At 40.2% G+C, this 26,521-nt stretch overlaps 1 protein-coding gene across 2 annotated transcripts in view; it reads left to right on the top strand.

Annotated features, from left to right (window-relative positions):
* The window catches only part of LEO1 (LEO1 homolog, Paf1/RNA polymerase II complex component), a 70,944-nt gene extending 44,949 nt beyond the window's left edge, over window positions 1-25,995 (top strand). Inside the window, exons 7-12 of one of the 2 annotated variants that reach the window (XM_049904828.1) lie at window positions 12,242-12,336; window positions 12,859-12,993; window positions 14,321-14,456; window positions 16,664-16,850; window positions 19,256-19,353; window positions 25,761-25,995. In XM_049904828.1, the coding sequence (XP_049760785.1) occupies window positions 12,242-12,336; window positions 12,859-12,993; window positions 14,321-14,456; window positions 16,664-16,850; window positions 19,256-19,353; window positions 25,761-25,865 (756 nt within the window). In that variant the 3' untranslated portion in view covers window positions 25,866-25,995. The remainder of the gene's footprint in view (window positions 1-12,241; window positions 12,337-12,858; window positions 12,994-14,320; window positions 14,457-16,663; window positions 16,851-19,255; window positions 19,354-25,760) is intronic. The other variant, XM_049904829.1, reaches the window with a different exon arrangement.
* Window positions 25,996-26,521: the final 526 nt, after the last annotated feature.

Below are 26,521 nucleotides of genomic sequence, written 5' to 3'. Positions count from 1 at the left end.
TATATAAAGATAAACTCAGTACAGAAAATTTAGTGGGAAAAAGAAACTCAACAACACAAAAAAGACATCAAAATGACAGCACTAAAGTCATAACTATTCATAATTACACTGAATGTAAACAGACTAAATGCACCAATAAAGAGTCAGAGTGGCAGAATGGATTAAAAAACAGGAGCTGTGTATATGCTGCCTACAAGAGACACACCTTAGACTTAGAGACACAAACTAAAATTGAAAGGATGGAAAAAAATAAGCAAACAACAATCAAAAAATAGCAGGACTGGCAATATTAATTTCTGACAAAATAGCCTTTAAAGTTAAATCTACCACAAAGGATAAAGAAGGACACTGTATAATGATTAAAGGGATACTATACCAGCCGTATATAACCGTATTAAATATTTATGCAACCAATGACAGGGCTGCAAGATACAGAAAACAAACTCTAACAGCATTGTAAAGTGAGACAGACAGTTGCACAATTATAGTAGGAGACTTCAACACACCACTTCCAGACAGAATATCCAGAAAGAAGGTCAGTAAAGACACAGAAGATCTAAATGCCACAGTCAACCAACTTGACCTCATAGACATATGCAGAACACTCCAAGTGATAGCAGCGAAGTATACTTTCTCTTATAGCGCATGTGGAACATTCTCTACAATAGACCACATATCGGTCATAAAGCAAGCCTTAGCGGAATCCAAAACATCAAAATATTACAGAGCATCTTCTCTGACCATAAGGCCATAAAAGTGGAAATAACAGAAAAAGCAGGGAAAAGAAATCAAACACTTGGAAACTGAACAATAACCTGCTAAGAAACAACTGGGCTACAGAAGACACTAAGGATGGAATTACGAAATTTATAGAATCCAATGAGAATGAAAACACTTCCTTTCAGAACCTTTGGGACACAGCGAAAGCAGTGCTCAGAGGTCAGTTTATATCAATAAATGCACACATCCAAAAATAAGAAAGGATCAAAATAAAAAATTATCCCTACAACTTGAAAAAATAGGAGAGCAACAAAAGAAACCCTCAGGCACAAGAAGAAAGCAAATAATAAAAATTAGAGCAGAATTAATGAAATAGAGAACATAAAAACAATTGAAAGAGTTATTAAGACCAACAGCTGGTTCTTTGAAAAACTTAACCAAATTTATAAACCATTGCCCAAACTGACAAAAGAAAAACAGGAGAGGAAGCAAATAACCTGAATAAGAAACAAGATGGGTGATACCACAACAGACCCAGCTGAAATTAAAAAAAAAAAAAAAAACTCATATCAGGTTACTATGAAAAATTGTACTGTAACAAATTTGAAAACCTAGAAGCAATGGATGAATTTCTAGAAACACATTGCCTACCTAAACTAACACAAACAGAGGTAGAACAACTAAATAAACCCATAACAAAAGAAGAGGTTGCAAAGGTAATTAAAATACTCCCGACAAAAAAAAAAAAAAAAAAAGCCCTGGACCGGATGGCTTCATTGGAGTTTACCAAACTTTCAGAGACGAGTTAACAGCACTACTACTAAAACTATTTCAGAGCATAGAAAAGGATGGAATACGCCCAAACTCATTATATGAAGCTAGCATATCCCTGGTACCAAAGCCAGGGAAAGACACCACAAAAAAAAAAAAAAAAAAATTACAGACCCATATCCCTCATGAACTTAGACGCAAAAATCCTCCACAAAATTCTAGCTAATAGAATTCAACAACATATCAAAAAACTGATTCAACAACTGGGATTCATACCAGGTATGCAGGGATGGTTGCACATTAGAAAACAATGTAATCCACCATAAAACCCCGTGCCGTTGAGTCGATTCTGACTCATAGCGAACCCTATAGGGCAGAGTAGAACTGCCCCATAGAATTTCCAAGGAGCACCTGGTGGATTTGAACTGCTGACCCTTTGGTTAGCAGCCGTAGCTCCATATAAATAAAAAAACAAAGACAAGAACTACATGATCTTATCAATTGATGCAGAAAAGGCATTTGACAAAGTTCAGCACTGATTCATGATAAAAACTCTCAGCAAAATAGGAATAGAAGGAAAATTCTTCAACATAATAAAGGGCATTTATACAAAGCCAACAGCCAACATCCTAAATGGAAGAGTATGAAAGCATTTCCCTTAAGATCTGGAACCAGACAAGGATGCCCTTTATCACCACTGTTATTCAACATTGTGCTGGAGGTCCTAGCCAGAGCACTTAGGCTAGATAAAGAAATAAGGGCATCCAGATTTGGTAAGGAAGAAGTAAAAGTATCTGCATGTATTCTTATACACAGAAAACCCTAAAAAAATCCTCAAGAAATCGACCGAAACTAAATAGAAGAGTTCAGCAGAGTATCAGGTTACAAGATAAACATACAAAAATCAGTTGGATTCCTCTACACCAACAAAAAGAACATTGAAGAAGAAATCACTAAATCAGTACCATTTACAGTAGCTCCAAAGAAGATAAAATTCTTAGGAATAAATCCTACCAGAGATGTAAAAGACCTATACAAAGAAAACTGGAAAACACTTCTGCAAGAAACCAAAAGAGACCTACATAAGTGGAAAAACATACCTTGCTCATGAATAGGAAGACTTAACATTGTAAAAACGTCTATTCTGCCAAAAGCCATCTATAGATACAAAGCAATTCTGATCCAAGATCCAACAACATATTTTAATGAGATGGAGAAACAAATCACCAACTTCATATGGAAGGGAAAGAGGCCCCAGATAAGTAAAGCATTACTGAAAAAAGAGGAACAAAGTGGCAGGCCTCACACTACCTGATTTTAGAACCTATTACACCACCACAGTAGTCAAAACAGTCTGGTACTGTTACAACAACAGATACATAGACCAATGGAACAGAATTGAGAATCTGGACATAAATCCATCTACATATGAGCAACTGATATTTCACAAAGGCCTGCTAAATAGGGGAAAGATAGTCTCTCTAACAAATGGTGCAGGCGTAACTGGATATACATCTGCAAAAAAAATGAAACAAGACCCATGCCTCACACCGTGCACAGAAACTAACTGAAAACTGATCAAAGACCTAAATATAAAATCTAAAACGATAAAGATCATGGAAGAAAAAATAGGGACAACAGTAGGAGCCATAATATATGGCAAAAACAGTATACAAACCATTACAAACAATGTACAAATACCAGAAGAAAAACTAGATAACTGGGAGCTCCTAAAAATCAAACACCTATGCTTATCTAAAAACTTCACCAAAAGAGTAAAAAGATTACCTACAGAGTGGCAAAAAGTTTTTAGCTATGACATTTCTGATCAGCATCTGATCTTTAAAATCTACATGACACTGCAAAAACTCAACAACAAAAAGACAACCCAGTTAAAAAATGGGCAAAGGATATGAACAGGTACTTCACCAAAGAAGACATTCTTGCAGCTAACAGGTACATGAGGAAATTCTCACGATCATTAACCATTAGAGAAATGTGAATCAAAAGTACAAGGAGATTCCATATCACTCCAACAAGGCTGGCAATTATCCAGTAAACACAAAATAGTAAATGTTGGAGAGGATGTGGAGAGATTGGAACACTTATACACCGCTGGTGGGAATGTAAAATAGTACAACCAGTTCAGAAATCAATTTGGCATTTTCTTTAAAAGCTAGAATTAGAGCTACCATATGATCTAGCAATCCCACTCCTTGGAATATATCCTAGAGAAATAAGAACCTTTACACAAACAGATATATGCACACCCATGTTCATTGTAGCACTGTTTACAATTGCAAAAAGATGGAAGCAACCAAGGTGCTCATCAATGGATGAATATATAAATTATGGTATATTCACACAATGGAATACTACACATCAATAAAGAACAATGAAGAATCCCTGAAACAATTGATAACGTGGAGGAATCTGGAAGGCCTTTATGCTGAGTGAGATTCGTCAGTTGCAAAAGGACAAATATTCTATGAGACCACTATTAGAAGAACTCAAGAAGCAGTTAAAACAGAGAAGAAAATATTTTTTGATGATTATGAGAGTGGGGAGAGAGGGAGGGAGAGGGGTTTTCACTAGAGAACTATTTTAGGTAAAGGGAAAGACAACATACAGTACAGGAGAGGTCAGCACAACTGGAGCAAACCAAAAGCAAAGAAGTTTCCTGAATAAACCGAATGTTTTGAATGCCACTGTAACGGGGGCGGGAGTCGATTGGCATAATAAAATATATTAAAACATTCTGCATTCCACTTTGGGATCTGGGGTCTTAAACACTATCAAGCAGCCATCTAAGATGCATCAATTGGTCTCAACCCACCTGGAGCAGAGGAGAATGAAAAACACCAAAGACAAAAGGTAATTATGAGACCAAGAGACAGAGAGAGCCACACAAACCAGAGACTACAACAGCCTGAGACCAGAAGAACTAGATGGTGCCCGGCTACAACTGATGGCTGTCCTGACAGGGAACAGAACAGAGAACCCCTGAGGGAGCAGGAGAGCTGTGGAGTGCAGACCTCAAATTCTCATAAAAAGACCAGACTTAATGGTCTGACTGTGACTAGAAGGACCCCAGAGATCATGATCCCCAGTCCTTCTGTTAGCCCAGGACAGGAACCATTCCCGAAGCCAACTCTTAGACAGAGATTGGACTGGGTTATAGGATAGAAAATGATACTAGTGAAGAGTGAGCTTCTTGGCTCAAGTAGACACATGAGACTATGTGGGCAGCTCCTGTCTGGAGGGGAGATGAGAAGGCAGAAGCTGGCTGAATGGATATGAAAATTGAGGGTGGAGAGAAAGTGGGTGCTGTCTCATTACGGGGAGAGCAACTAGGAGTATATATAGGAGTATATAAAAAAAAATATAGCAAGGTGTATATAAATATTTGTATGAAAGACTCATTTGATTTGTAAACTTTCACTTAGAGCACAATAAAAGAAAAAAATGCCACTACACGAATAGACCTATGTACACCATGTTCATCGCAGCATTGTCCACAATAGCAAAAAGATGTAAAATACCTAGATGGTCATGAACAGATGAATGGGTGAACTATGGAACATGCACACAATGAAGTACTATGTAATGATAAAGAACAATGATGAATCTTTGAAGCATCTCACAACATGAATGAATTTGGAGGACATTATGCTGAGTGAAATAAGTTAATCACACAAGGACAAATACTGTGTGAGACCACTACTATCAAAACTCATGAAAAGGTTTACACTCAAAAAGAAACAATTTTTGATGGTTAGGAGGGAGGAGGGATGACGACAGAAAAACAGTAAATAGACAATAAATAAATGGTAACTTTAGTGAAGGGTAAGATGGTACACATTACTGGGGAAGCCAGCACATGTTGACCAAGGCAAGGTCATGGAAGCTCCATGTTGTTAGGTTGTTGTTAGGAACCGTCAAGTCGGTTCCGACTCATAGCGACCCTATGCACGACAGAAGGAAACACTGCCCGGTCCTGTGCCATCCTTACAATCGTTATGCGTGAGCTCATTGTTGCAGCCACTGTTTCAGTCCACCTTGTTGAGGGTCTTCCTCTTTTCCGCTGACCCTGTACTCTGCCAAGCATGATGTCTTCTCCAGGAACTGATCCCTCCTGACAACATGTCCAAAGTATGTAAGACATAGTCTCGCCATCCTTACCTCTAAGGAGCATCCTGGCCGCACTTCTTCCAAGACAGATTTGTTTGTTCTTTTGGCAGTCCATGGTATATTCGATATTCTTCGCCAGTACCGCAATTCAAAGGCGTCAGTTCTTTTTTGGTCTTCCTTATTCATTGTCCAGCTTTCACACGCGTATGATGTGATTGAAAATACCATGGCTTGGGTCAGGCGCACCTTAGTCTTCAGGGTGACATCTTTGCTTTTCAACACTTTGAAGAGGTCCTTTGCAGCAGATATGCCCAATGCAGCACATCTTTTGATTTCTTGACTAACTGCTTCCATGGCTGTTGATTGTGGATCCAAGTAAAATGAAATCCTTGACAACTTCAGTTTTTTCTCCATTTATCATGATGTTCATTGGTCCAGTTGTGAGGATTTTTGTTTTCTTTATCTTGAGGTGTAATCCATACTGAAGGCTGTGATCTTTGATACTCATTAGTAAGTGCTTCAAGTCCTCTTCCCTTTCAGCAAGCAAGGTTGTGTCATCTGCATAACACAGGTGGTTAATGAGTCTTCCTCCAATCCCGATGCCCTGTTCTTCTTCATATAGTCCAGCTTCTCGGATTATTTGCTCAGCACACAGATTTAATAGGTATGGTGAAAGAATACAACCCTGACGCACACCTTTCTTGACTTTAAACCATTCAGTATCCCCTTGTTCTGTCCGAACAACTGCCTCTTGATCTATGTAAAGGTTCCTCGTGAGCACAATTAAGTGTTCTGGAATTCCCATTCTTCCCAGTGTTATCCATAGTTTGTTATGATCCATAAAGTCGAATGCCTTTGCATAGTCAATAAAACACAGGTAAACATCCTTCTGGTATTCTCTGCTTTCAGCCAGGATCCATCTGACATCATCAATGATATCCCTGGTTCCATGTCCTCTTCTGAAACCGGCCTGAATTTCTGGCAGTTCCCTGTCGATATACTGCTGCAGCCGTTTTTGAATGATCTTCAGCAAAATTTTGCTTGTGTGTGATATTAATGATATTCTATAATTTCCACATTCGGTTGGATCACCTTTCTTGGGAATAGGCATAAATATGGATCTCTTCCAGTCAGTTGGCCAGGAAGCTGTCTTCCATATTTCTTGGCATAGACGAGTGAGCATCTCCAGTGCTGCATCTGTTTGTTGAAACATCTCAATTGATATTCCCTCAATTCCTGGAGGCTTGTTTTTTGCCAATGCCTTCAGAGCAGCTTGGACTTCTTCCTTCAGTACCATCGGTTCCTGATCATATGCCACCTCTTGAAATGGTTGAAGATTGACTAATTCTTTTTGGTATAATGACTCTGTGTATTCCTTCCATCTTCTTTTGATGCTTCCTGCGTCGTTTAATATTTTCCCCATGGAATCCTTCACTATTGCAACTCGAGGCTTGAATTTTTTCTTCAGTTCTTTCAGCTTGAGAAATGCCAAGCATGTTCTTCCCTTTTGGTTTTCCATCTCCAGCTCTTTGCACATGTTATTATAATACTTTACTTTGTCTTCTCGAGCCGCCCTTTGAAATCTTCAGTTCTTTCACTACATCAATTCTTTCTTTTGCTTTAGCTGCTCCACGTTTGAGAGCAAGTTTCAGAGTCTCCTCTGACATCCATCTTGGGTTTTTTCTTTCTTTCCTGTCTTTTCGATGACCTCTTGCTTTCTTCATGGATGATGTCCTTGATGTCATTCCACAACTCGTCTGGTCTTTGGTCACTAGTGTTCAATGCGTCAAATCTGTTCTTGAGATGGTCTCTAAATTCAGGTGGGATATACTCAAGGTCATGTTTTGGCTCTTGTGGACTTGCTCTGATTTTCTTCAGTTTCAGCTTGAACTGGCATATGAGCAATTGATGGTCTGTTCCACAGTCGGCCCCTGGCCTTGTTTTGACTGATGATATTGAGCTTTTCCATCGTCTCTTTCATAGATGTAGTCAATTTAATTTCTGTGTGTTCCATCTGGCGAGGTCCATGTGTAGTTGCCGTTTATGTTGGTGAAAGGTGTTTGCAATGAAGAAGTCATTGGTCTTACAAAATTCTATCATTCCATCTCCAGCATTGTTTCTATCACCAAGGCCATATTTTCCAACTACTGAGCCTTCTTCTTTGTTTCCAACTTTTGCGTTCCAATTGCTGGTAATTATCAATGCATCTTGATTGCATGTTTGATCAATTTCAGACTGCAGCAGCCGATAAAAATCTTCACCTTTGGCCCTAATGGTTGGTACGTAAATTTGAATAATAGTCGTATTAACTTGTCTTCCTTGTAGGCATATGGATATTATCCTATCACTGAGAGCATTATACTTCAGGATAGATCTTGAAACGTTCTTTTTGACAATGACTGTAACACGATTCCTCTTCGAATTGTCATTCCCAGCATAGTAGTCTATATGATTGTCTGATGCAAAATGGCCAATGCCAGTCCATTTCAGCTCACTAATGCCTAGGATATCAATGTTTATGCGTTCCGTTTCATTTTTGATGATTTCCAATTTTCCTAGATTCATATTTCATACATTCCAGGTTCCGATTATTAATGGATGTTTGCAGCTGTTTCTTCTCATTTTGAGTCATGCCACATCAGCAAATGAAGGTCCCGAAAGCTTTACTCCATGCACGTCATTAAGGTCGACTCTACTTTGAGGAGGCAGCTCTTCCCTAGTCGTCTTTTGAGTGCCTTCCAACCTGAGGTGCTCATCTTCCAGCACTATATCAGACAATGTTCAGCTGCTATTCATAAGGTTTGCACTGGCCAATGCTTTTCAGAAGTGGACTGCCGGATCCTTCTTCCTAGTCTTTCTTAGTCTGGAAGCTCAGCTGAAACCTGTCCTCCATGGGTGACCCTGCTGGTATCTGAATACTGCTGGCATAGCTTCCAGCATCACAGCAACACACAAGCCCCCACAGTATGACAAACTGACAGACACATCGGGGGGAAGCTCTGTAGACACATACATATTCCGTGAGGGACTGAATTGCTGGGCTGAGTGTTATGGGGACCATGGTCTTGGAGAATATCCAGCTTAATTGGCATAACATAGATTTTAAAGAAAATATACTACATCCTACTTAAGTGAGTAGCATTTGGGTATTAAAATCTTGTGAGTGGCCATCTAAGATACTCCACTGGTCCCACCCTGTCTGGAGCAAGGGAAAGTGGAAGAAAACCAAAGACACAAGGGAGAGATTAGTTCAAAGGACTAATGGAGCACAACTACCACAGTCTCTATCAGCCTGAGTCCAGCACAACTAGATGGTGTCCAGCTACCACCACCAACTGCTCTTGCAGAGATCACAATAGAGGGTCCTGGACAGCCTGGAGAAAAATGTAGAACAAAATTCTTACAAAAAAAATGACCACACTTACTGGTCTGATAGAGACTGGAGAAACCCTGAGATTGTGGCCCCCTAGACAGTCTTTTAGCTCAATACTGGTCACTCCTGAGGTTCACCCTTCAGCCAAAGATTAGACAGGCCCATAAAACAAAATGAGACTAACTGGGCACACCAGCCTGGAGGCAAGGACAAGAAGGCAGGAGAAGATAGGAAAGCTGATAATTGGGAACCCAGTGTTGAGAAAGGGAGCATATTGACATGTCATGGGATTGGCAGCCAATGTAACAAATAATATGTTTGTTAACTGTCTATTGAAAAACTAATTTCCTCTGTAAACCTTCATCTAAAATACAATTTAAAAAAAAAAATCAAACAGCATGTTCCATTGAGCACATCTGCTCCAAAAGACCTCTTTAAAGTTTTAAAAAGCGAAAGTATCTCTTTGAGGTGTGAGGTGAGCCTGACCTAAGCCGTGATATTTTCAATCACCTCATATGCATGAAAAGCTGGACAGTGAATAAGGAAGACTGAAGAAGAATTGATGCCTTTGAATTATGATATTGGCAAAGAATATTGAACCGCCAGAAGAATGAACAAATCTGTTTTTGAAGAAGTACAGCCAGAATGCTGCTTAGAAGCATGGATGATGAGACTTCATCTCACATACCTTGGGCATGTTATCAGGAGGGACCAGTGTCTGGAGAAGGACATCATGTTTGGTAAAGTAGAGGGTCAGTGAGATGGATTGACACAGTGGCTGCAACAGTGGGCTCAAACATAGCAGCGATTGTGAAGATGGTGCAGGACCAAGCACTCTTTCTTTCGGTTGTACATAGGGCCACTATGCGTCAGAATCATCTCAGCATCAGCTAAAAAGAAGAGTATAAAATTCTCATGGCGATTTTAGTACCTCTGTCCTTTACTCTTTTTTCATCCTATTTACTTTTTTCACTTGCGCTTTATTGTTCCCCATCATTTATATAAATTAATGTGGTAGCTCCTTACTGGTTGACTTTTTATCGATTTACTTTCACGTTAGTATTTTTTTACCTTCTGCTGTCATGGTGATGCATCGGTGAATATCTGTATATCTATTATATTCTCAGTTCATGTGATATCAGATACTAGTAGAGGCATCAGAGTTTAGTAACAAATCTTTTACTCCAAAGTCTTGGTACTTCACAAAATGTTGATACCTACCACATAGTGCTTCCTTTTAAAACATTGTTGTATGATGGAAAATAACTATGAACTCTTTGTTTCATGGGTCATGTTTAAAACTAGGCTGGCCAGCCTAAAGTCTCCTTAAAAATTCAAATAGAGTCAGTTGGTGATGTAGTTAATTCCTTAGTGAACAAGGAGTTCCCTCAAGAATAATGAACAGTTTAAGTATCTCTATGTGGTCCTGTGTGTTAGATGTGCTTTTATAAGTCCTTCATTCCGGTAGGCTAAAACTGTAGCAGTGTGTCCTATCATTGTATCATTATTTAAATCACCTTACATGATAGAAAGCATTTTTTAAAAAAGCTTCTCAATTAATAATAGCCCACATTTGTTTGCATATTTATAGTTGGCACTGTTTTTTTTCTTAAACTTATTTTTTTTTAAAAAACTTATTTTTTAGGGGAGGGAAGACAGGGCCAGTAATGGATTATTTTAATTCCTTATTGAGGAAAATGTCAAACATATACAGTTATAGTAAGATTAGTACAGTGAACTCTCCTGTGCCCATCACCCACTTCAACAGTTGTCGATTTGTGGACAGTCTTGTTTTGTCTGTATTCCCTGCCCCTGTCTCCCAGTCTACTTTGAAACAACTCTCAGACATGACATCATATTGACTTCATGAATATTGCTGAATTCTTTAACTAGCAGTTCGAATCCACAAGGCGCTCCTCGGAAACCATATGGGGTCGCTATAATTTTAGCTGGCTTTATGGTTATCTATTTAGTGAGGATTAAAAAAGAAAAGAGAAAAATTGGAAGGGAGCCATTAGGACCCAGTTGCAAAGACAGTAGTTGCTAACAGAATGGAGATCCAGAAAATCTAATTGGGAGTGGAAGCAGCTATTTTTAGGGTGAATGGTAGGGGAATAGACATAGCAAAGCCTGGTTTTAGGCCTGTGGGTTTTCGAAATGTTGACTTCTCTTTGCTGCCATCTTCATTATTTTTATCCTTATGAGTATCCTTTTTTAATTCTTCACTTTCACTTTGGTGGGTTTCCAGGAATCAGCTATGATGAGAGGTGTGCATTCAGTGGGCCATATTTTGCTGGAAGCCCCACTGAGTTTTTAGTTTCAATAACAGCCTTTTTTTTTTTAAATTTCTGGAGGCTCTTGAATGTTTTCCAAATCTGTCTTGTATTTTTCAGAGTGTTTACTTTTTCCTTATAGTTCATCTATTTTCTTTTACCTCTTAAATAATTTTAAACATACCTTGTAATTGTAACTTCTGTTAGATTTTTCTATGACTCAAGTTCTTGGGGAGTTAGTCTCCCTGTTTGCAGACAGTCACTCATGGAATATGGTCTTGTGTGCTTTTTAACTTGCCAGCTCACCTCAAGTGGCACTCATTTTTTTGTGTGTGAGGTCTAGTGTGGTCTGGGCTAGTACAGTGTTTCTCCAGAGTGGCTCTGTGTGAACCTCGTCACTCTACTCTCATCTCGGTTTGGAGTTTCCCCACCATGCAGTTAAGATAAAGTTAGACTCTAAATCTGTTCAAACCTAGGGTTTTAATTTTCACAAGATACTTTTTTTTTCTTCCTCCTAGATGGAGAGCTTGTCTCCTAGACTTGAAGGCACATCTCTTTGTCGCATTTTTCACAGGGTGTTTAGTTAGCCATGCGAGAGAACCTGCTTCATGTAGTCGTCTCAATTCTAAACTACTGTGTAATACGGGCACAAGGCTTCTCTCCTATCCCTCATAGCTCTTACTGTGCCTTACAGCATCTCAGGGCTGCTGCAGACTTAGCATCTGCTAAAAGGCTCTGGCTCTCCACTCCCTCTCATTTCAGCAGTTGGAGTTCAGAAATTCATTTAAGTATGTATTTTTTATCTGTTGTTAATTTATTCAACATCTTTAGGTGACTGAAGCAAGAGGGTTTCACTGTCATCTATTTGTCTGTCAGTACCTGCCTATGCTTATCCTATGGCTATGTTTCAGGAGAAAGGAAACATAGAGTCAGTTAAACTTCAGTTTTCTGATGCATTTGTGTTTTGAGACAGGTAGAAAACACGATACGATGGAGGATACGCCGGGATGAAGAAGGAAATGAAATTAAAGAAAGCAATGCTCGGATAGTCAAGTGGTCAGATGGAAGGTGAGCACAAATTCCTGAAGAGGATTGAAAGATCCAGAATGTGGCTAGGAGGGATCAAGTTGTGTAATAGGATCTTATTTTCAGGCCACCTATTATGAAAGAATAATCAACTCAACAGCAACTAACAGCTATGACAACATTTCATAGAAAGCCTGAGAAAAATAAATAGTTGGGGTTATACAGGCTAATGGGAGACATTAAAAGTAGGCCTGAAATATGATCATTCTCATTGGCTACAGCTTGTTAGTTTCAAAGTTAGACTAGCTCCCACCATTGCATACTGCTCACTGTCAGTTGACATTTTTTTAAAACTCTCTTTTACTGGAAAAATAGTAGAGACTGGGTAAAGGTCATAGCACTGTGTATTCTGCGTAGACAGTTTTTCACATGATGGCTTCTTTATTCTTTTTTTCCTTCTGAATTTTATGTAAGGAGAGAACACAGCAGTTTGATCACATTTTAAGTGAAAATGGTCGTATGGGATCTTTATGACTTTAATATATGACATGTATCTTGTTTCAGCATGTCACTGCATTTAGGCAATGAAGTGTTTGATGTTTACAAAGCTCCACTGCAAGGCGACCACAATCACCTGTTTATAAGACAAGGTACTGGTCTACAGGGACAGGCCGTCTTTAAAACCAAACTCACCTTCAGGTAACTATTCTTGTCAACGTATTACTTGTTACAGTAAAAGCAGCAAATTATAACTGTCGTCCAGAATGCCTGGCTCACCTGATTGACATAATCTGCCAATATGGTTCCCAAGGACCAAGATTTGGTTCTCAGTTCTGAGAGCTGAAAGGCCATTTTGTGAAGTGTGCTGAATGTGGCTGCTTCTCAGGGAGCAGGGTCCTGCTGACCAAGTGTACAAGAGACTGTTTCATAAACCAGAATATCAACGTATTGATTCAATGATTACCATAACTCCTGGGAGGACTAAAGTACTTGTTTCTGCTGGTCAGTGTGTCCTTTCTTTTTAGTGAAATTGATGCAGACTGCTGATGACTAGAGGCTGGTGTGGGTGCAGGCAGAGGAGAAGGATTGAGCTGATTGGTGTGAAAAGCTGAGGTCATCCCCATCTCCAGCCATCTAGTACACTGCAGGGTGTGACCCCTAAGCAGACTCAACACTCAGGCTGACTGGGAGGGCACTCCCTTAGACTGTGTAGGAGCTACACTGAAACATTAATGGTTTCTTTTCTTGATTCTAAGCAGACCAGCCTCCTTGAGTAATTGTTCTCCATAGATGGGCACAATACTGTTGATTATGATTTAACTTTATGAGAATTTTGTAGGCTTTGGGTCAGGTACCCTGTATTTAAACTCCATTTCCACGTGTGTAACTTTGTGCAGCCTTCTCAGCCTCTCTTAGCTGCAGAAACCAAACCTGCTGCTGTCAAGTCAATTCTGACTCACAGCGATCCTATAGGTAGGGTAGAACTGCCCCATAGGGTTTCCAAGGCTGTAAATCTTTACAGAAGCAGACTGCCACACCTCTCTCCCACAGAGCAGCTGGCGGATTCAAACCTCTGACCTTTTGGTTAGCAGCCGAGCGCTAAACACTGTGCCATCAGGGATCCTCTTAGCTTCAGTGTCCTATAAAATGCAGTTAGTAATAATTACCTCACAAAGTAGTTGTGGCAGTTAAACCAAATAACATGCAAAGCACAATGCCTGGCACTTAGTATTCAGTAAATGCTGCAAGATCACTTTACTATTTATAGAAGGCAATTATGCTGTACAAAGCGGTCTTTTTTACTCCAGTCTTCTGTTTCACTTTATTCATGAGATAAGAATGGCTCAGTGGGCCACAGAATGACAAACATCCAGAAATGTCACCTATTATATTCAGTTCAGTGGCCTTGCCTGTTTATTCTAGTGAATATGAAATGGTCACTGGCCACTGGTTTTTGTGATGTTGGTATAACTGACTCACAATATATTTGGTAAACAGTGAGACATTTTTGTTCATTTCCTGACAGACCTCACTCTACAGACAGTGCCACACATAGAAAGATGACTCTGTCACTTGCTGATAGATGTTCAAAGACACAGAAGATTAGAATCTTACCAATGGCTGGTCGTGATCCTGAATGTCAGCGTACAGAAATGATTAAGGTATGCTTGCTCAGCTTTGTCCTGAGATTTTTGGTACACTAAGAACAGCACTTTCCAAAACGTTTGTTCATCTCTTGTTTCTATTCCAGTTGACATAATCAGGGAGCTGAACTCATTTTCTAAGCATGTGTCAAACAACGGGTGATGTGGTGATGGTAGTAAAACAAACATGGGGCGGGGGGATTGTGTTTTCTTCCACCAACTTCAGCAACAAACTGGGGATTGAAAGACCTGAACTTCCGCTGATGATTAAAAATGATTACATCATCTATATTCAGTTTAGAATTTATGCCAAAAATTGTGGAAATGCTAGAGATTCACTCTAAAATAGAGTATGTAGAAATAAACCAGGAGTTTGATTAAGTGAGTGCCTAAAGCAGAATCAAAGTATCCAGCCAGTAAACCAAAAACCAGCTGCCATCTAGTCAGTTCCAACTTATGGTGACCCCGGTTGTGTCAGAGTAGGACTGTGCTCTGTAGGGTTTCCAATGGCTGATACTTTGGAAGTAGATCGCCAGGACTTTCTTCCGAGCTGCCTCTAGATGGACTTGAACCTCCAGCCTTTCAGTTAGCAGCCAAGCAAGTTAACTGTTTACATCACCCAGGGACTCCAAAGAGTAAGTATTAAAAAAAAAAAAAACCCAAACCTGTTGCCGTTGAGTCAATTCTGGCTTGTAACAACCCTACAGGACAGCGTAGAACTGCCCCATACAGTTTTCAAGGAGCACCTGGTGGATTTGAACTGCCGATCTTTTGGTTAGCAGCCGTAGCTCTTAACCACTATGCTACCAGGGTTTCTGAGACTAAGTATAGTTGTGGTTTATAAGGTCAGTTTATAACATTCTACCTGGTAAGTTTTAAAATGTGACACAATTCCCAATTAGGCACGCATTCCATTCTGTGGTATTGCCCCTGAATTGTAGAGTGTGAGCATGGCCTTTGATGCAACACTTGCTTTGAGAAGCTGAATTCAGTGGCCCAGTCCCATTGTCTCTCCTTTCCATCTTCTCTGATTGCTGCTAGATCTCACCCATTGCCCTGCCTGCTTCATGGGTTGACATTTCTTTGTTTTTTTTTTTAAGGTGGTGTTTTTAGTGAAAGTTTATGCAGCAGATTAGGTTCCCATTTAACAATTTCTATATATATTGTTCAGCGACATTGTTTACATTTTCCACATTGTATCAGCATTCTCACTATTGGGTGTTCTGTTCTCATTAATCTAGTTTCCCTGCCCATCCCCTGCCCCCCCGCCCCCGCTCCCTTCTCATCTTTGCTTTAGGGTGAATGTTGACCGTTTGGTCTTGCATAGATGATTTTTTTTTTTTTTAAAGAAGCACAGTACTCACAGGCAATACTGTTTATTTTATAAATCAATCTGTTACTTAGCTGAAAAGTGACCTCCAGGGATGGGTTCATTTCAGAGTTTAAAGGGTATCTCAGGGCTATAGCCTCGGAATGGGTTTACATTTCTTAGCGGACAGGGTTAGACCAAGATAGTCCAGTTGCCTCCGAGTCTTTTTACCGACCTTATTGTCAACCTCTGCTGAAAGTTTGTCCCTGGGCTCCTCCTTTTTCCTCCATCCTGTATTTTATGTATGGACACAAGCTGACTAGCCCAGATGCAATAGCAGTGCCTAATCCAGCAGTGCATGGGGGCATTGGCTTTGGAGGCTGGCTGCGTGCTTCATTTCCCTGTCTTTTTGTTTCAGGTTAGGGAAGCTGGAGGGGCCTGCAGACTCCAGTTTCCCCATTATTAGAAGAGCTCCTTGGATGACCTTGACAGTTTCCCCAAGCCTTTCACTTCCCCAGCTTTTGTGGAAAAGCATACAAGGAATAAGCTCTTTTGCTACCAGTCTCTATCCCAACGGCAATAATTTTTATTCTGTTACTCAGTATAGCCATATGCTACCACTTATTGAAACAATTAGCTGCATAGAATTGCTATCAACAGAATTAGAGTTGTATGTAATAATACAGAGCAGTTGAATAAGGAAGATCTTCAAAGAAATATCAGAATATCCCAGATTCCATCAAATCCTGTCCCTACCTTGTGTACACTAACATGCAGAATGCCAGGCAGCTATAAGGAAATAAAGGGTCTACTTTGGGGACTAAGCATTTCCAGTACATTTTTTAATAGAAAAAGTAGGTTCACGTGGACACAAAAGTAGTTTTTTAAGTTCCACAGTTTGTTTGTTTCTTCACAGAAAGAAGAAGAACGTTTGAGGGCTTCTATTCGTAGGGAATCTCAGCAGCGCCGCATGCGGGAGAAACAGCACCAGCGGGGGTTGAGTGCTAGTTACCTAGAACCTGATCGCTACGATGAGGAGGAGGAGGGTGAGGAGTCCATCAGCCTGGCCGCCATTAAAAACCGATACAAAGGTGGCATCCGAGGTAAGGTGGTGCAAAGGTTAGGTTTTTGTCATTTCGGGGTTCAGGAATTTATCTTGCTGGAAAAAAAAAAAATTTTTTTTTTTTTTTTTTCTTATTGGACATAATCTGAATGCCAGGCCACTGGACATTTTAAAGAACCATTGTTAATAAATGGCCTGCTTCAAGGCCTAATTAGCTAGTCATTGAAGAATTCTTTCAGGTGAGCCTGAGAGGGTAGAAGCTGCTACTGCTCACACTTTCAGCCTTGTCCCTTGAGCTTCTGCTTTGTGGTTTGAAAGTTTGCCTGTTGTATTTGGAACTTTTTAATCGTCTTTTTGTTTCTAACTGGGAATTAAGAAATTAAATTATTGAGAGAATACGTGGTATTTCCTTTCCTTCTTCGTTCTTTTCTCTGAGTTCTCCCTTGATGTCCCCTCCTTTCACAAGTATCAGTACTTTATCATGGTTAACATTTATTCAGTACGTAACTGAATGTCAGGCAAACACTCAGCACTTTACATGCACTCTGTTTGGTCTTCATAACAATATTATGGCCCAAAGCCTTTCCCGTTGCCATCAAGTCAATTCCGACCCATAGCAACCCTGTAGGTCACGGTTGAACAGCCCCATAGGGTTTCTAAGGCTGTAATCTTAACAGAAGCAGATTGTCACATCTCGGCTGGTGGGTTCGCACCGCCAACCTTCCTGTTAGCAACTGAGTGCTTAACCACTGTGCCATCAGGGCTCCTTCTCTTATGGCCCAGTTACCATTATTGTCCCTGTTCTTATGAAGGAAACTGAGTAACTTGCACAAAGTCACATAGCTGGTAAGGGCTGGGGGAGGGCAGTCCTTGAACCAAAGTTTTCTGACTTCTGAGACGTCCAGTTCAGCCACAACACTATATCCCTCTGGTTATCATCCAGAGGCTCTCCCGCAGCCAGTAGCAAGATGACATGCCGAAAAACAAACTAAAACTGAAGGTAGAGGACCTGGGCTGGACTCCTGACGCTGCCTGCTCTAATCTCAGCTTGCTGCTTTTTAGTTGAATGACTTCCAGAAAGTCACATAGCCTCCCTTAACTTTTGTCAACTTATCAGGAAAAGAAAACAACTATTAATAACAGTATTTACAATATCAGGGTGTTTGAGGATTGAGTGCTGTAATATACATCAAGTACTCAGCCCAAAGCCTGGCACATAACTAGTTCTAAATTAATATTACGTAAAACCATTGTTACCGTCCTTACCACTCATCAGCCGTGGGCAAGTGACCGCACATCTCTGAATGCCACTTGCCTCATCTGTTAAATGAGGCTCTCAGACTCACCCTGGTTTGCTTTGACAGAGCTTTGAGGATCACTGTGCAGAGTAAGGTATACCCCTGGAGACCAAGCATTCTGGTTTTGCCATGTTGGGTTGATACTTATAAGAATACCACTCAAAGTTCCCTTTCCTTGACCATGCTACATAACTCTTTTCTCTTTTTCTTGCACTGACTGTGTTTATTCTGGTGAGCTGTTACACTAGATCTACCTGTTACTTATTTGGGACTACTGTGTGGCACAAAAATGGTTAAGTGTTCAAACCACCCAGAGATGCCTCAGAAGACAGGCCTAGCGATCTGCTTCCAAAAGGTCACAGCCTTGAAAATCCTGTGGACCAGTTCTGCTCTGCGCACATGAGTTGAAATCAACTTGATGGCAACTAACAACAACCGCATAGTAGAAAGATCTTTTACTTTTTGTCAATGCTCCTTCCTTATAGAAAAAGATTAATTGTGAAAATAAACCACACAAAAATGAAACCCAAAAAATTAAGTATGCTTTTTGGGAGAGAGCGTATGTTAGTTCATCAGAGAGTAAAAGCCTAACAGGTGAGTTCATTAGCATTCAGTTCTATACAGTGGTCAGATAAACAGACTGTGGAGAACGGAAGACTTTCAGTTCCGAGGTGATGGTGTGGCTTATTCCACCCAGAGGTTCACCTGAGCTTGGGTGGGCATCAGAGTAGATTGTACTTAGCTACATCTGCCTTTCAAATGTCCACCTGGCTACAAATGGTCTTTATAAGACCAGGAAACCACCTTTTCGCTTTTATCTTCCAAGTTTATTTTGGAATTAACTATTATTGCTTATGAGAGAATGACTCAGGCTTTGACAGTTTACTTTGAAAGAGTAGTGGTATCTATCTTTTTTTGATACTTAAAAGTGGTCAGATGAACTATTTTTATATTTTAAGAAGATAAGTCTACTTCATTTAAGCATATCTAAAACAAGTTTATCTTTAAATAAAAAATTCAAAAATTATTTGGTTCTTCTGGGAAAAATTTTCAGAGAGAACTAAAGATACTCATTAGAGAAAAATTTCAGCAATGAATGGGCCACCATCTTTGAAAGTCAATCACAATCTATTTCTTTCGCTTTCAGAGGAGCGAGCCAGAATCTATTCTTCAGACAGTGATGAGGGATCAGAAGAAGATAAGGCTCAAAGATTACTCAAAGCAAAGAAACTCAACAGTGATGAGGTAAAACCAAATCTTTCCAATTCTAGTTTACCATCTACCCAGGAGTCACCAGCTCTTTAGTGAAGGGATCTCACAGACTAGTCAGGCATTCAGCTGTCTATGCAGATTATTGAAATTCAGTGAGGTAAATGCAGAAACAGGACTAAGAGTGGCTCAGAGGAGGGTATGATACCTGTGCTTGGGTAAGTCTTGGAAGGCTACATGGAGGAGGAGATATCTCGCTGGGTCTTGAAGAATGAGTTGAAGCTTTCAGGGTGCACAGGTCATGGTGGGACATTCCAGCTAGGTGGAAATGCATATAGGAAGAGGCTCTCGGGGCCCTGAGACACCAGGGTTCATCGAGAGAACTGCAAATTATTTAGTGTTCAACAATGATCTTTGGCATAAATCGCTCTGCAGTCTGATCCAATTAAATTTAGGTAAACAAACAAAAAACCGTTGTTGTCAAGTCAATTCTGACTAAATTCAGGGAGGGGTGATTTTTTAGGCTAGTTTTGTAGGCTTATTTTGACCCCAGGAAGGCTCTTCTTAGCCCTGCCTTTTCGTGGTTCTCTTTGGTGAACCAACTAGTTTATGGTTTAGCTTGCTTTTAACTAAGGGGAGCTATTGTATTTGAATGCACCCTTAGGTTTGAACTTCTCCACACTCTGTTCCAAATAAAGTCAGTTCCTTTGGGCAGAGCTTTGGAGCTCTTTTCTTATGGACTGCTTCTCCTCCTGGGCATAACCTCTGGTCATCTCTGCTTACCTATGCCGGCATGGAACCTCTGCCCTAGGTGAGTGAGCTGGAATGAGGGTGATCAGGGACGCAATATTCTTGACCTGCCACGCCTGAGGTAGAACCTTTGTTCTATGATTTGAGGCTGAGTTTAGGAAGGGGGCAACAAACCTCTTGGCTGTACTCACCAGGGATTTAGCCTCTTCAACTTGGAATTGGAGGGGATAGGAAATACTGGCAGCCTACCTCCCCCAGTGAGATATTATATCCCTTGACTAGGATCTGAGAGGAGAGAGCCCTGTTTTCTTGGCCATGAGCACTGGAAGTAGAACTGCTGTCAAGCTGAACTGAATGGAAAGAGCAGGAGTGGGTCATGGCTCAGATGCCACAGTCCTAGTATTTTTACCAAATTTTCTTAGATTTTCTTGAATAAATGTTTCTGTATTTGCTGCATGCCCTTAGGACAATTCCCAGACACTTTAAGTGGTTTGGTTTTTTTTTTCTTTGATAGTTTCTGTCATGTTTGCTTTTTTCTCTGTGGAGTGGGTCCGCGAAGCTTTGACACTGCCATCCTGGAAGTCAGAATCATCATTTCTCTTAATAGCTGCTTTTTAGATCTTTATCTTTAGTATTCTGAAATTCTACTCTGGTGTGTCTATTTTGGATTTTTTTGTCGTTCTGAATGGAATTCATTGGGTTTCCTCAGTCTCGGGATTGTTATATTTCATCAGTTCTAAAAATTCCTCAGCCATTAACTCTTCAGTTACTACTTTACCATTCCCTCTCTCCTTTGCTTCTGAAAGTGTGGTTAGATCCACGATTCCTTCTCACTCTATCCTTCGTGATTCTCAACATTTTCATAATTTCCATGTCTTTGTCTCACTGCAGAGATACGTCTTCATATCATCTTCTAGTTCACTGCTTCTTTCTTCAGTCGTGTCTAATGTTTCCATTGTGGGTTTTTAGTATTTTTTTTATTTCTAGCAGTCTCGTTTGTTTCATTTTCTAATTGGCATTTCCAGTTTTTAAAACTCATATTCTTTACTCATGCTTTCAATTCCTCCCTTTATGTATTTAAATATTTTAAACCTATATATGTTGTGTTTTGTAATTCCAGTGTCTGAAAGCTATACATGTCTAATTTTACTGCCTATTATTTGTATTGTCTTTATCCATGGTTCCTTATTTCTCAGTGTATTTTGTGACTAATTGATTTATTGAGCTCAAATCATTGAAAGTCTTTTGAGGCCTAGATTGGTGGATTTCTCCAAAGGCTTATATTTACTGCTTTCTGCAGATGCTTTGAGCATCAGCATCCTACAGCCACATTAAGCTGTATGCTTGGAATAGGTTTGTTGTCAGTACCTGGGAAGTGTGAGTGCCAGTTTATGGTTATGAATTCTCATGGAAAAAAATTTTTCTGCTTTCAATCCCCCGAGAATTATTTCTAAGATTTCAGATTGGGAAGTATTCTGTAGTTTAAAATAGGGGTCGGCAAATTACTTCCCACTGACCTAATCTAGCCGGTGGCCTGGTTTTTTTTTTTTTAAATAAGATTTTATTGGAAACCACCCATGCCCATTCAGTTGCTTATCATCTATGGTATTTTCCTGCTACAGCAGCGGAGTTAAGTAGTTGCAGCACTCGCAAGGCTTTATTATCTGGCCCTTTACGTGAAAAGTTTGCTGACCCTTGCCTCAGAGAAATGGAGTTGGGCTTAAAGATACAGTCCTTTGGGGTCTCCGCTTTATTTGTGGTAGGTCTGCTATTAGTCTGCTCTCCTTGAGCTGGCCATGATTTGTCTTCTGTCCCCTGCACCCTGCAAGGCATAAAAACCAAAGCTTACATTCATGGTAAATGTCCTGAAGGAGAAAGACTGTGTCAGTGCCCTACTTATCTCCCTGGGTTCTAGCTTTCACTTAGTTTTCGTCTTCCAGTTATATCTCATTTTCTTGTCATTGCATTATTTCATTTATACTTACCCAGCAATGTTAGTTATTTTCAGCAGGATGGTTGTTTGACAGATATTTCTGTCATGTTGCAGGAAATGGGTGTGGTATCCCTGTTATCCACAGTGGCCAAGTATTTTGATCACTTTGGCCTTTCATGAACTGTGAGCTTCCATGCACTCTTTTCTCATGTGAAGCAGAATTCTTTTTTTAAGAGTTGTTGTTGAGTCAGTTCTGACTCATGGTGGCCCCATGTGTGTCAGAGTAGAACTGTGCTCCACAGGGTTTTAAATAGCTGATTTTGTAGAAGTAGATCACCAGGCCTTTCTTCTAAGGCACCTGTGGGTGGGCTCAAGCCTCTATTTGTACCACCCAGAATTCTGGGACTCCAGAATCCTGTTCTTAGGTTTTTGCTAATCACATTTAATATTTCCCAATAATTCTTGGAAGTGTCATGCTATGGAAGATAACTGGACAGAAATTGTTATATTATTATGCAGCGTATTTGTTTTAAATTGGTTGAGGAAACATCTTAATGATCCATTTACAGTGAAAACTGTTGGCAAACAGTGCTATTTTTATTTCTTGGCAAGCAGACAATGAAAATTGAGAAGTACTGTGGGACTTCTGGTAATATTACATAAAAAAAATATATATATATATATATTTTAATGTGATCTATCAGCTTGCCTTCTGGGCTGAGCATGGCAGTTATAAACCTAAAACTGCCTGACTTAAAATTGCCTCTTGTGAATGGTCTCCTAGCTGTCTGTTATACCTTCTACCTTTGCCACCCACGTACTCTCTCCTAGGCTTTCCACACTCGTCCTGTCACCAAAGATCCTACTTCTGCCTTCATCTCCCAACCCCTGCCATTGCCCCGTCATCTGCCTAGTTTTAGTCCTGGCCATGGGTTGCAGTGGAAAAGAGGAGGAATGGGTCCATTCCTGCTCTAGGCCCCTCTCCTTATTTTCCACACTACAACCGACCCAAACACCATGAGCCTGGGTATGCCTCTGAGATACAGGGAAGTTTTCAGACCCCTAAGTTCCCACACCAGAAAACCACCATTATCACCTGTGCATTCCTTGGTGTGGGAGAAAGGGCTTGGATCTTTACCACTTGTGTGGCCTTAGACAAATCATCTAACATTTCTGTCTATTTATCTATTCCATGGGGTTATGTCTGCTGCCTTGTAGAGTTGTGCGTGCCAGTGAATAACAGATATGAAAGTGGGTGACACAGTGACATACAGTGGTTGAGCAGGAAATGCTAGTTTTCCTTCCCCAACAGGGTTTAAGTTATAAAAAAGAAAAATACAAAGGAGGGCTTTTTTATAATCCCTCATTTTTGCAGGCAGTAAAAACTTGAGAAAACCTAAATTACCTCCCAGAGAAAAATGGGGAGGGAGAGAAACTGTGTGGTGGTATTCTGTTCTCTAGGGGACTGGGAAAAAGAAGAACCCTAGTAGAAAGAAACAGGTAGAGATGGTGGAAAGGAAAGGTATTGAGGCCCTTCATCAGAGTTCTTAGGAGAAAGAGGTTACCTGCTGAGAAGGATTACTCAGAATGGGGCGTCCAGTGGCCTGGCTCCTCTCTGCTTCTGTCTTTGCTCTACTAGCTCTCCCTCTTAGAACCTCTGTTCCCCTCGCAGCCCTGCCTAACCTAATAGATTCCCTTCCCTTCCTGTTCATGGAGCCACCAGCCACTTAGAACCAGGGTGGGATTTTTCATTACTGTAGTAAGTACTTCCCACGGTTGGATTCTGAATATATTTTCCCTAGGAGCCTTGAAATCCTTGGTTGTTGGTCTCTTATACTTTAAGACAACCTTATATATGTATATTTTGGGTTAAATAAACTCTGGGGGCTGATTTGTTAGTATGGGCAGAAAAGTCTGAGTTTTACAATTGGTCTAAAAAGTAAATTGTTGGAAGATAGCTCCTTCATAATGTGTGGACTGCCTGTTCATGTATCTCCAAGGGCCTGTATTCATGACTATCATAGCAAGCTTTATTTTAGTCTTAATAAAAGTATTTTTGTCATGTGTTGCATTTATACATGACACAGAGATCTGTTCCAGCTAAATTCAGTAAGGTGGTATCCCACATACCCTATTTCACAAGATGAGGTCATTTTGAAGGTACCCACTCACCTTTCTGAATCTGGGAGACTTTGCTGTGCTTGCCTGTGGCTGCAGGTGAGGTTAGTCCTGGCAGGATTTCCAAAGCAGAATTTCCCAGCTTCTCACCCTAGGCAATGGATTAGTATTAGTGCCTATTAGACTTCTTTGGGAGAGCCCTGGCTGTTTCCTGACTGCTACTGAGCCCTGTCCAGCGGCCTGTATGACAGTCTCTACCTACTTTATTCACTCAAATTTAAGCTCATTAGGAGTTTTAGAGCTGAAGAGACTATACATACTAAGGTTTACTTTGGGAAGGTTGCCAAAAAATTATGCTTGTATATAAAGTGTTTAAGATGAGACTCTTCACTTGAAAATAAATTAAAAGACAAGTGGAACCAATTGAATGTGTTCTTTGGCATTGCTGACGTGGGGTTAGGAGAGAAGTATCCGGCTTTCCTCTAGGCTGGAAATTGGAAAGGGGCAATTGTCCCATCCACAGGCAGGATCTGTCTCCCAGGATTGCTGTTTGGGTGACTTTACTGCTACCAGCTGGCAAGTAAGTGGAGGAGGATTTCTCTAGAACCCTTACTTTGTGTTCCTAACTTTTCGCTTTAGTGGCCCCTCAGGTCTGTGGGAATGCATTTTAAGGCAAGACAGAAGTGCGAGATGGCATCTTGCCTCTCAGAGGGCCAGCCCCGAGGCCATCAGAAAGAGACTGGGCATGTTGGGGTGCATTCTACATCCAGAAGCATCCTTACACCGGCAAGATGCCTGGCCTTCCCTGACTTCAGCCTGCAACCATTTGTTGTACCCTATTTAGTTTTGGGTGAGGAGGCTCATTAATGGCAATTCTGGGTTATCGTATCTAGTGTCAGTTCACTTTCATCCATATTTGATATTATTTACATGTTGGTGTGTTCCAATTCTATCTGTAAAAATTCTTAGATAATTTCCTGAATTTTTCTCCTATTAGAACATTATGTATCATGATGTTAAACAGGAGAAACTTGTACATAAAAGCCTTTTGATTTCCTTAAACATTTCTTTAAAAACTTTTTTTAAAAAGTGAGTTTTTAGTATATCCAAAACAAGAAATCCTTTTTTTTTTAGATTGACAGGCTTTAAAGTACTGAATTTTAGATCATGAAAAGAAGTGGAGTGCTAAGGAAGCGAGTAAAAAAGTTGAAGTAATTACCTGATCATGTTAAAAATATTCCAACAGGATAAGTGGTTGTACAGGAAAAACAAGTCTCCCTCCCACCCTAACTGCCCCAAGGCAAACCCCATTTCCAGTTTCTGGCATGTTCTTCCCTGTGGATGAGGCTTCCCTGTGAAAAGATGGGCTGCAGTTGTATCACTCTCCCTCACTATCCCCTGGGGCCTGAAGTTGTGTTTTATAGTTTATAATGAACTCTGCAAAATTGTCATTTTTGAACGACTCTAATACACTCAGACTTGAAAACTGGCCACGATCTTAACCACGGGTTTCAAAGTGAATGCACTTAGTAAAACAGTTGTCTTATTTTGTGTATTCAGAGGATCTTTCAGCTCAGCTATTTTTGACAAACCTTCCTAGCGATGTTCTCTATTGACTTTAGATTTTTTTTAATCTTTTTAGGAAGGTGAGCATTCTGGAAAGAGAAAAGCAGAGGATGATGATAAAGCAAATAAAAAGCATAAGAAGTACGTAATCAGTGATGAAGAGGAAGAAGAAGATGATTGAAGTACAAAATGTGAAAACACTTTATATATTTTATTGTAGTTTGTTTATAAATATGATGTAAACATGAGTTGTTTTGATTGAAATGAATTGATTCGTTTCTGTGTAATTTTAACTGTAATAAAAATTTTAAAAAAGCAAGTCACTGTGTTCAAGAAGCCTCCTTTTTCCAAAGCAAGTTTATTTTAGTAATTGTTTATACCGCGTCTTAGGTTTTAGTGGAGTCTCTGGTTGGTGCAAATGGTTAACACTGCTAACGGAAAGGTTGCAGGTTCAAGCCCACCAAGAGGTGCTTCAGAAGAAAGTCTTGGTGTCATAGATTGAATTTTGTCCTCCAAAAATATGTGTATCGGTTGGAATTAGCGGCAGTTATGTTAATGAGGCAATCTACAGGATTGGATTGTGTCTTGAGCCAATCTCTTTTGAGATATAAGAGAAATGAGCAGAGAGACATGAGGACCTCATACCACCAAGAAAGCAGCTCCAGAAGCAGAACACATCCTTTGGACCCAGGATTCCTGCACAGAGAAGCTCTGAGACTAGGGAAAGATTGATGACAAGGACCTTCCTCCAGAGCCAACAGAGAGAAAACTTTCCCTTGAAGCTGGTGCCGTGAATTCAGACTACTAGCCTACTAGACTGTGAGAGAATAAACTTTT

This window comes from Elephas maximus, chromosome 12, assembly GCF_024166365.1.
Source record: "Elephas maximus indicus isolate mEleMax1 chromosome 12, mEleMax1 primary haplotype, whole genome shotgun sequence".
Classification (NCBI taxonomy): Eukaryota; Metazoa; Chordata; class Mammalia; order Proboscidea; family Elephantidae; genus Elephas; species Elephas maximus.
This window is presented reverse-complemented; position numbering and strand designations above follow the sequence as displayed.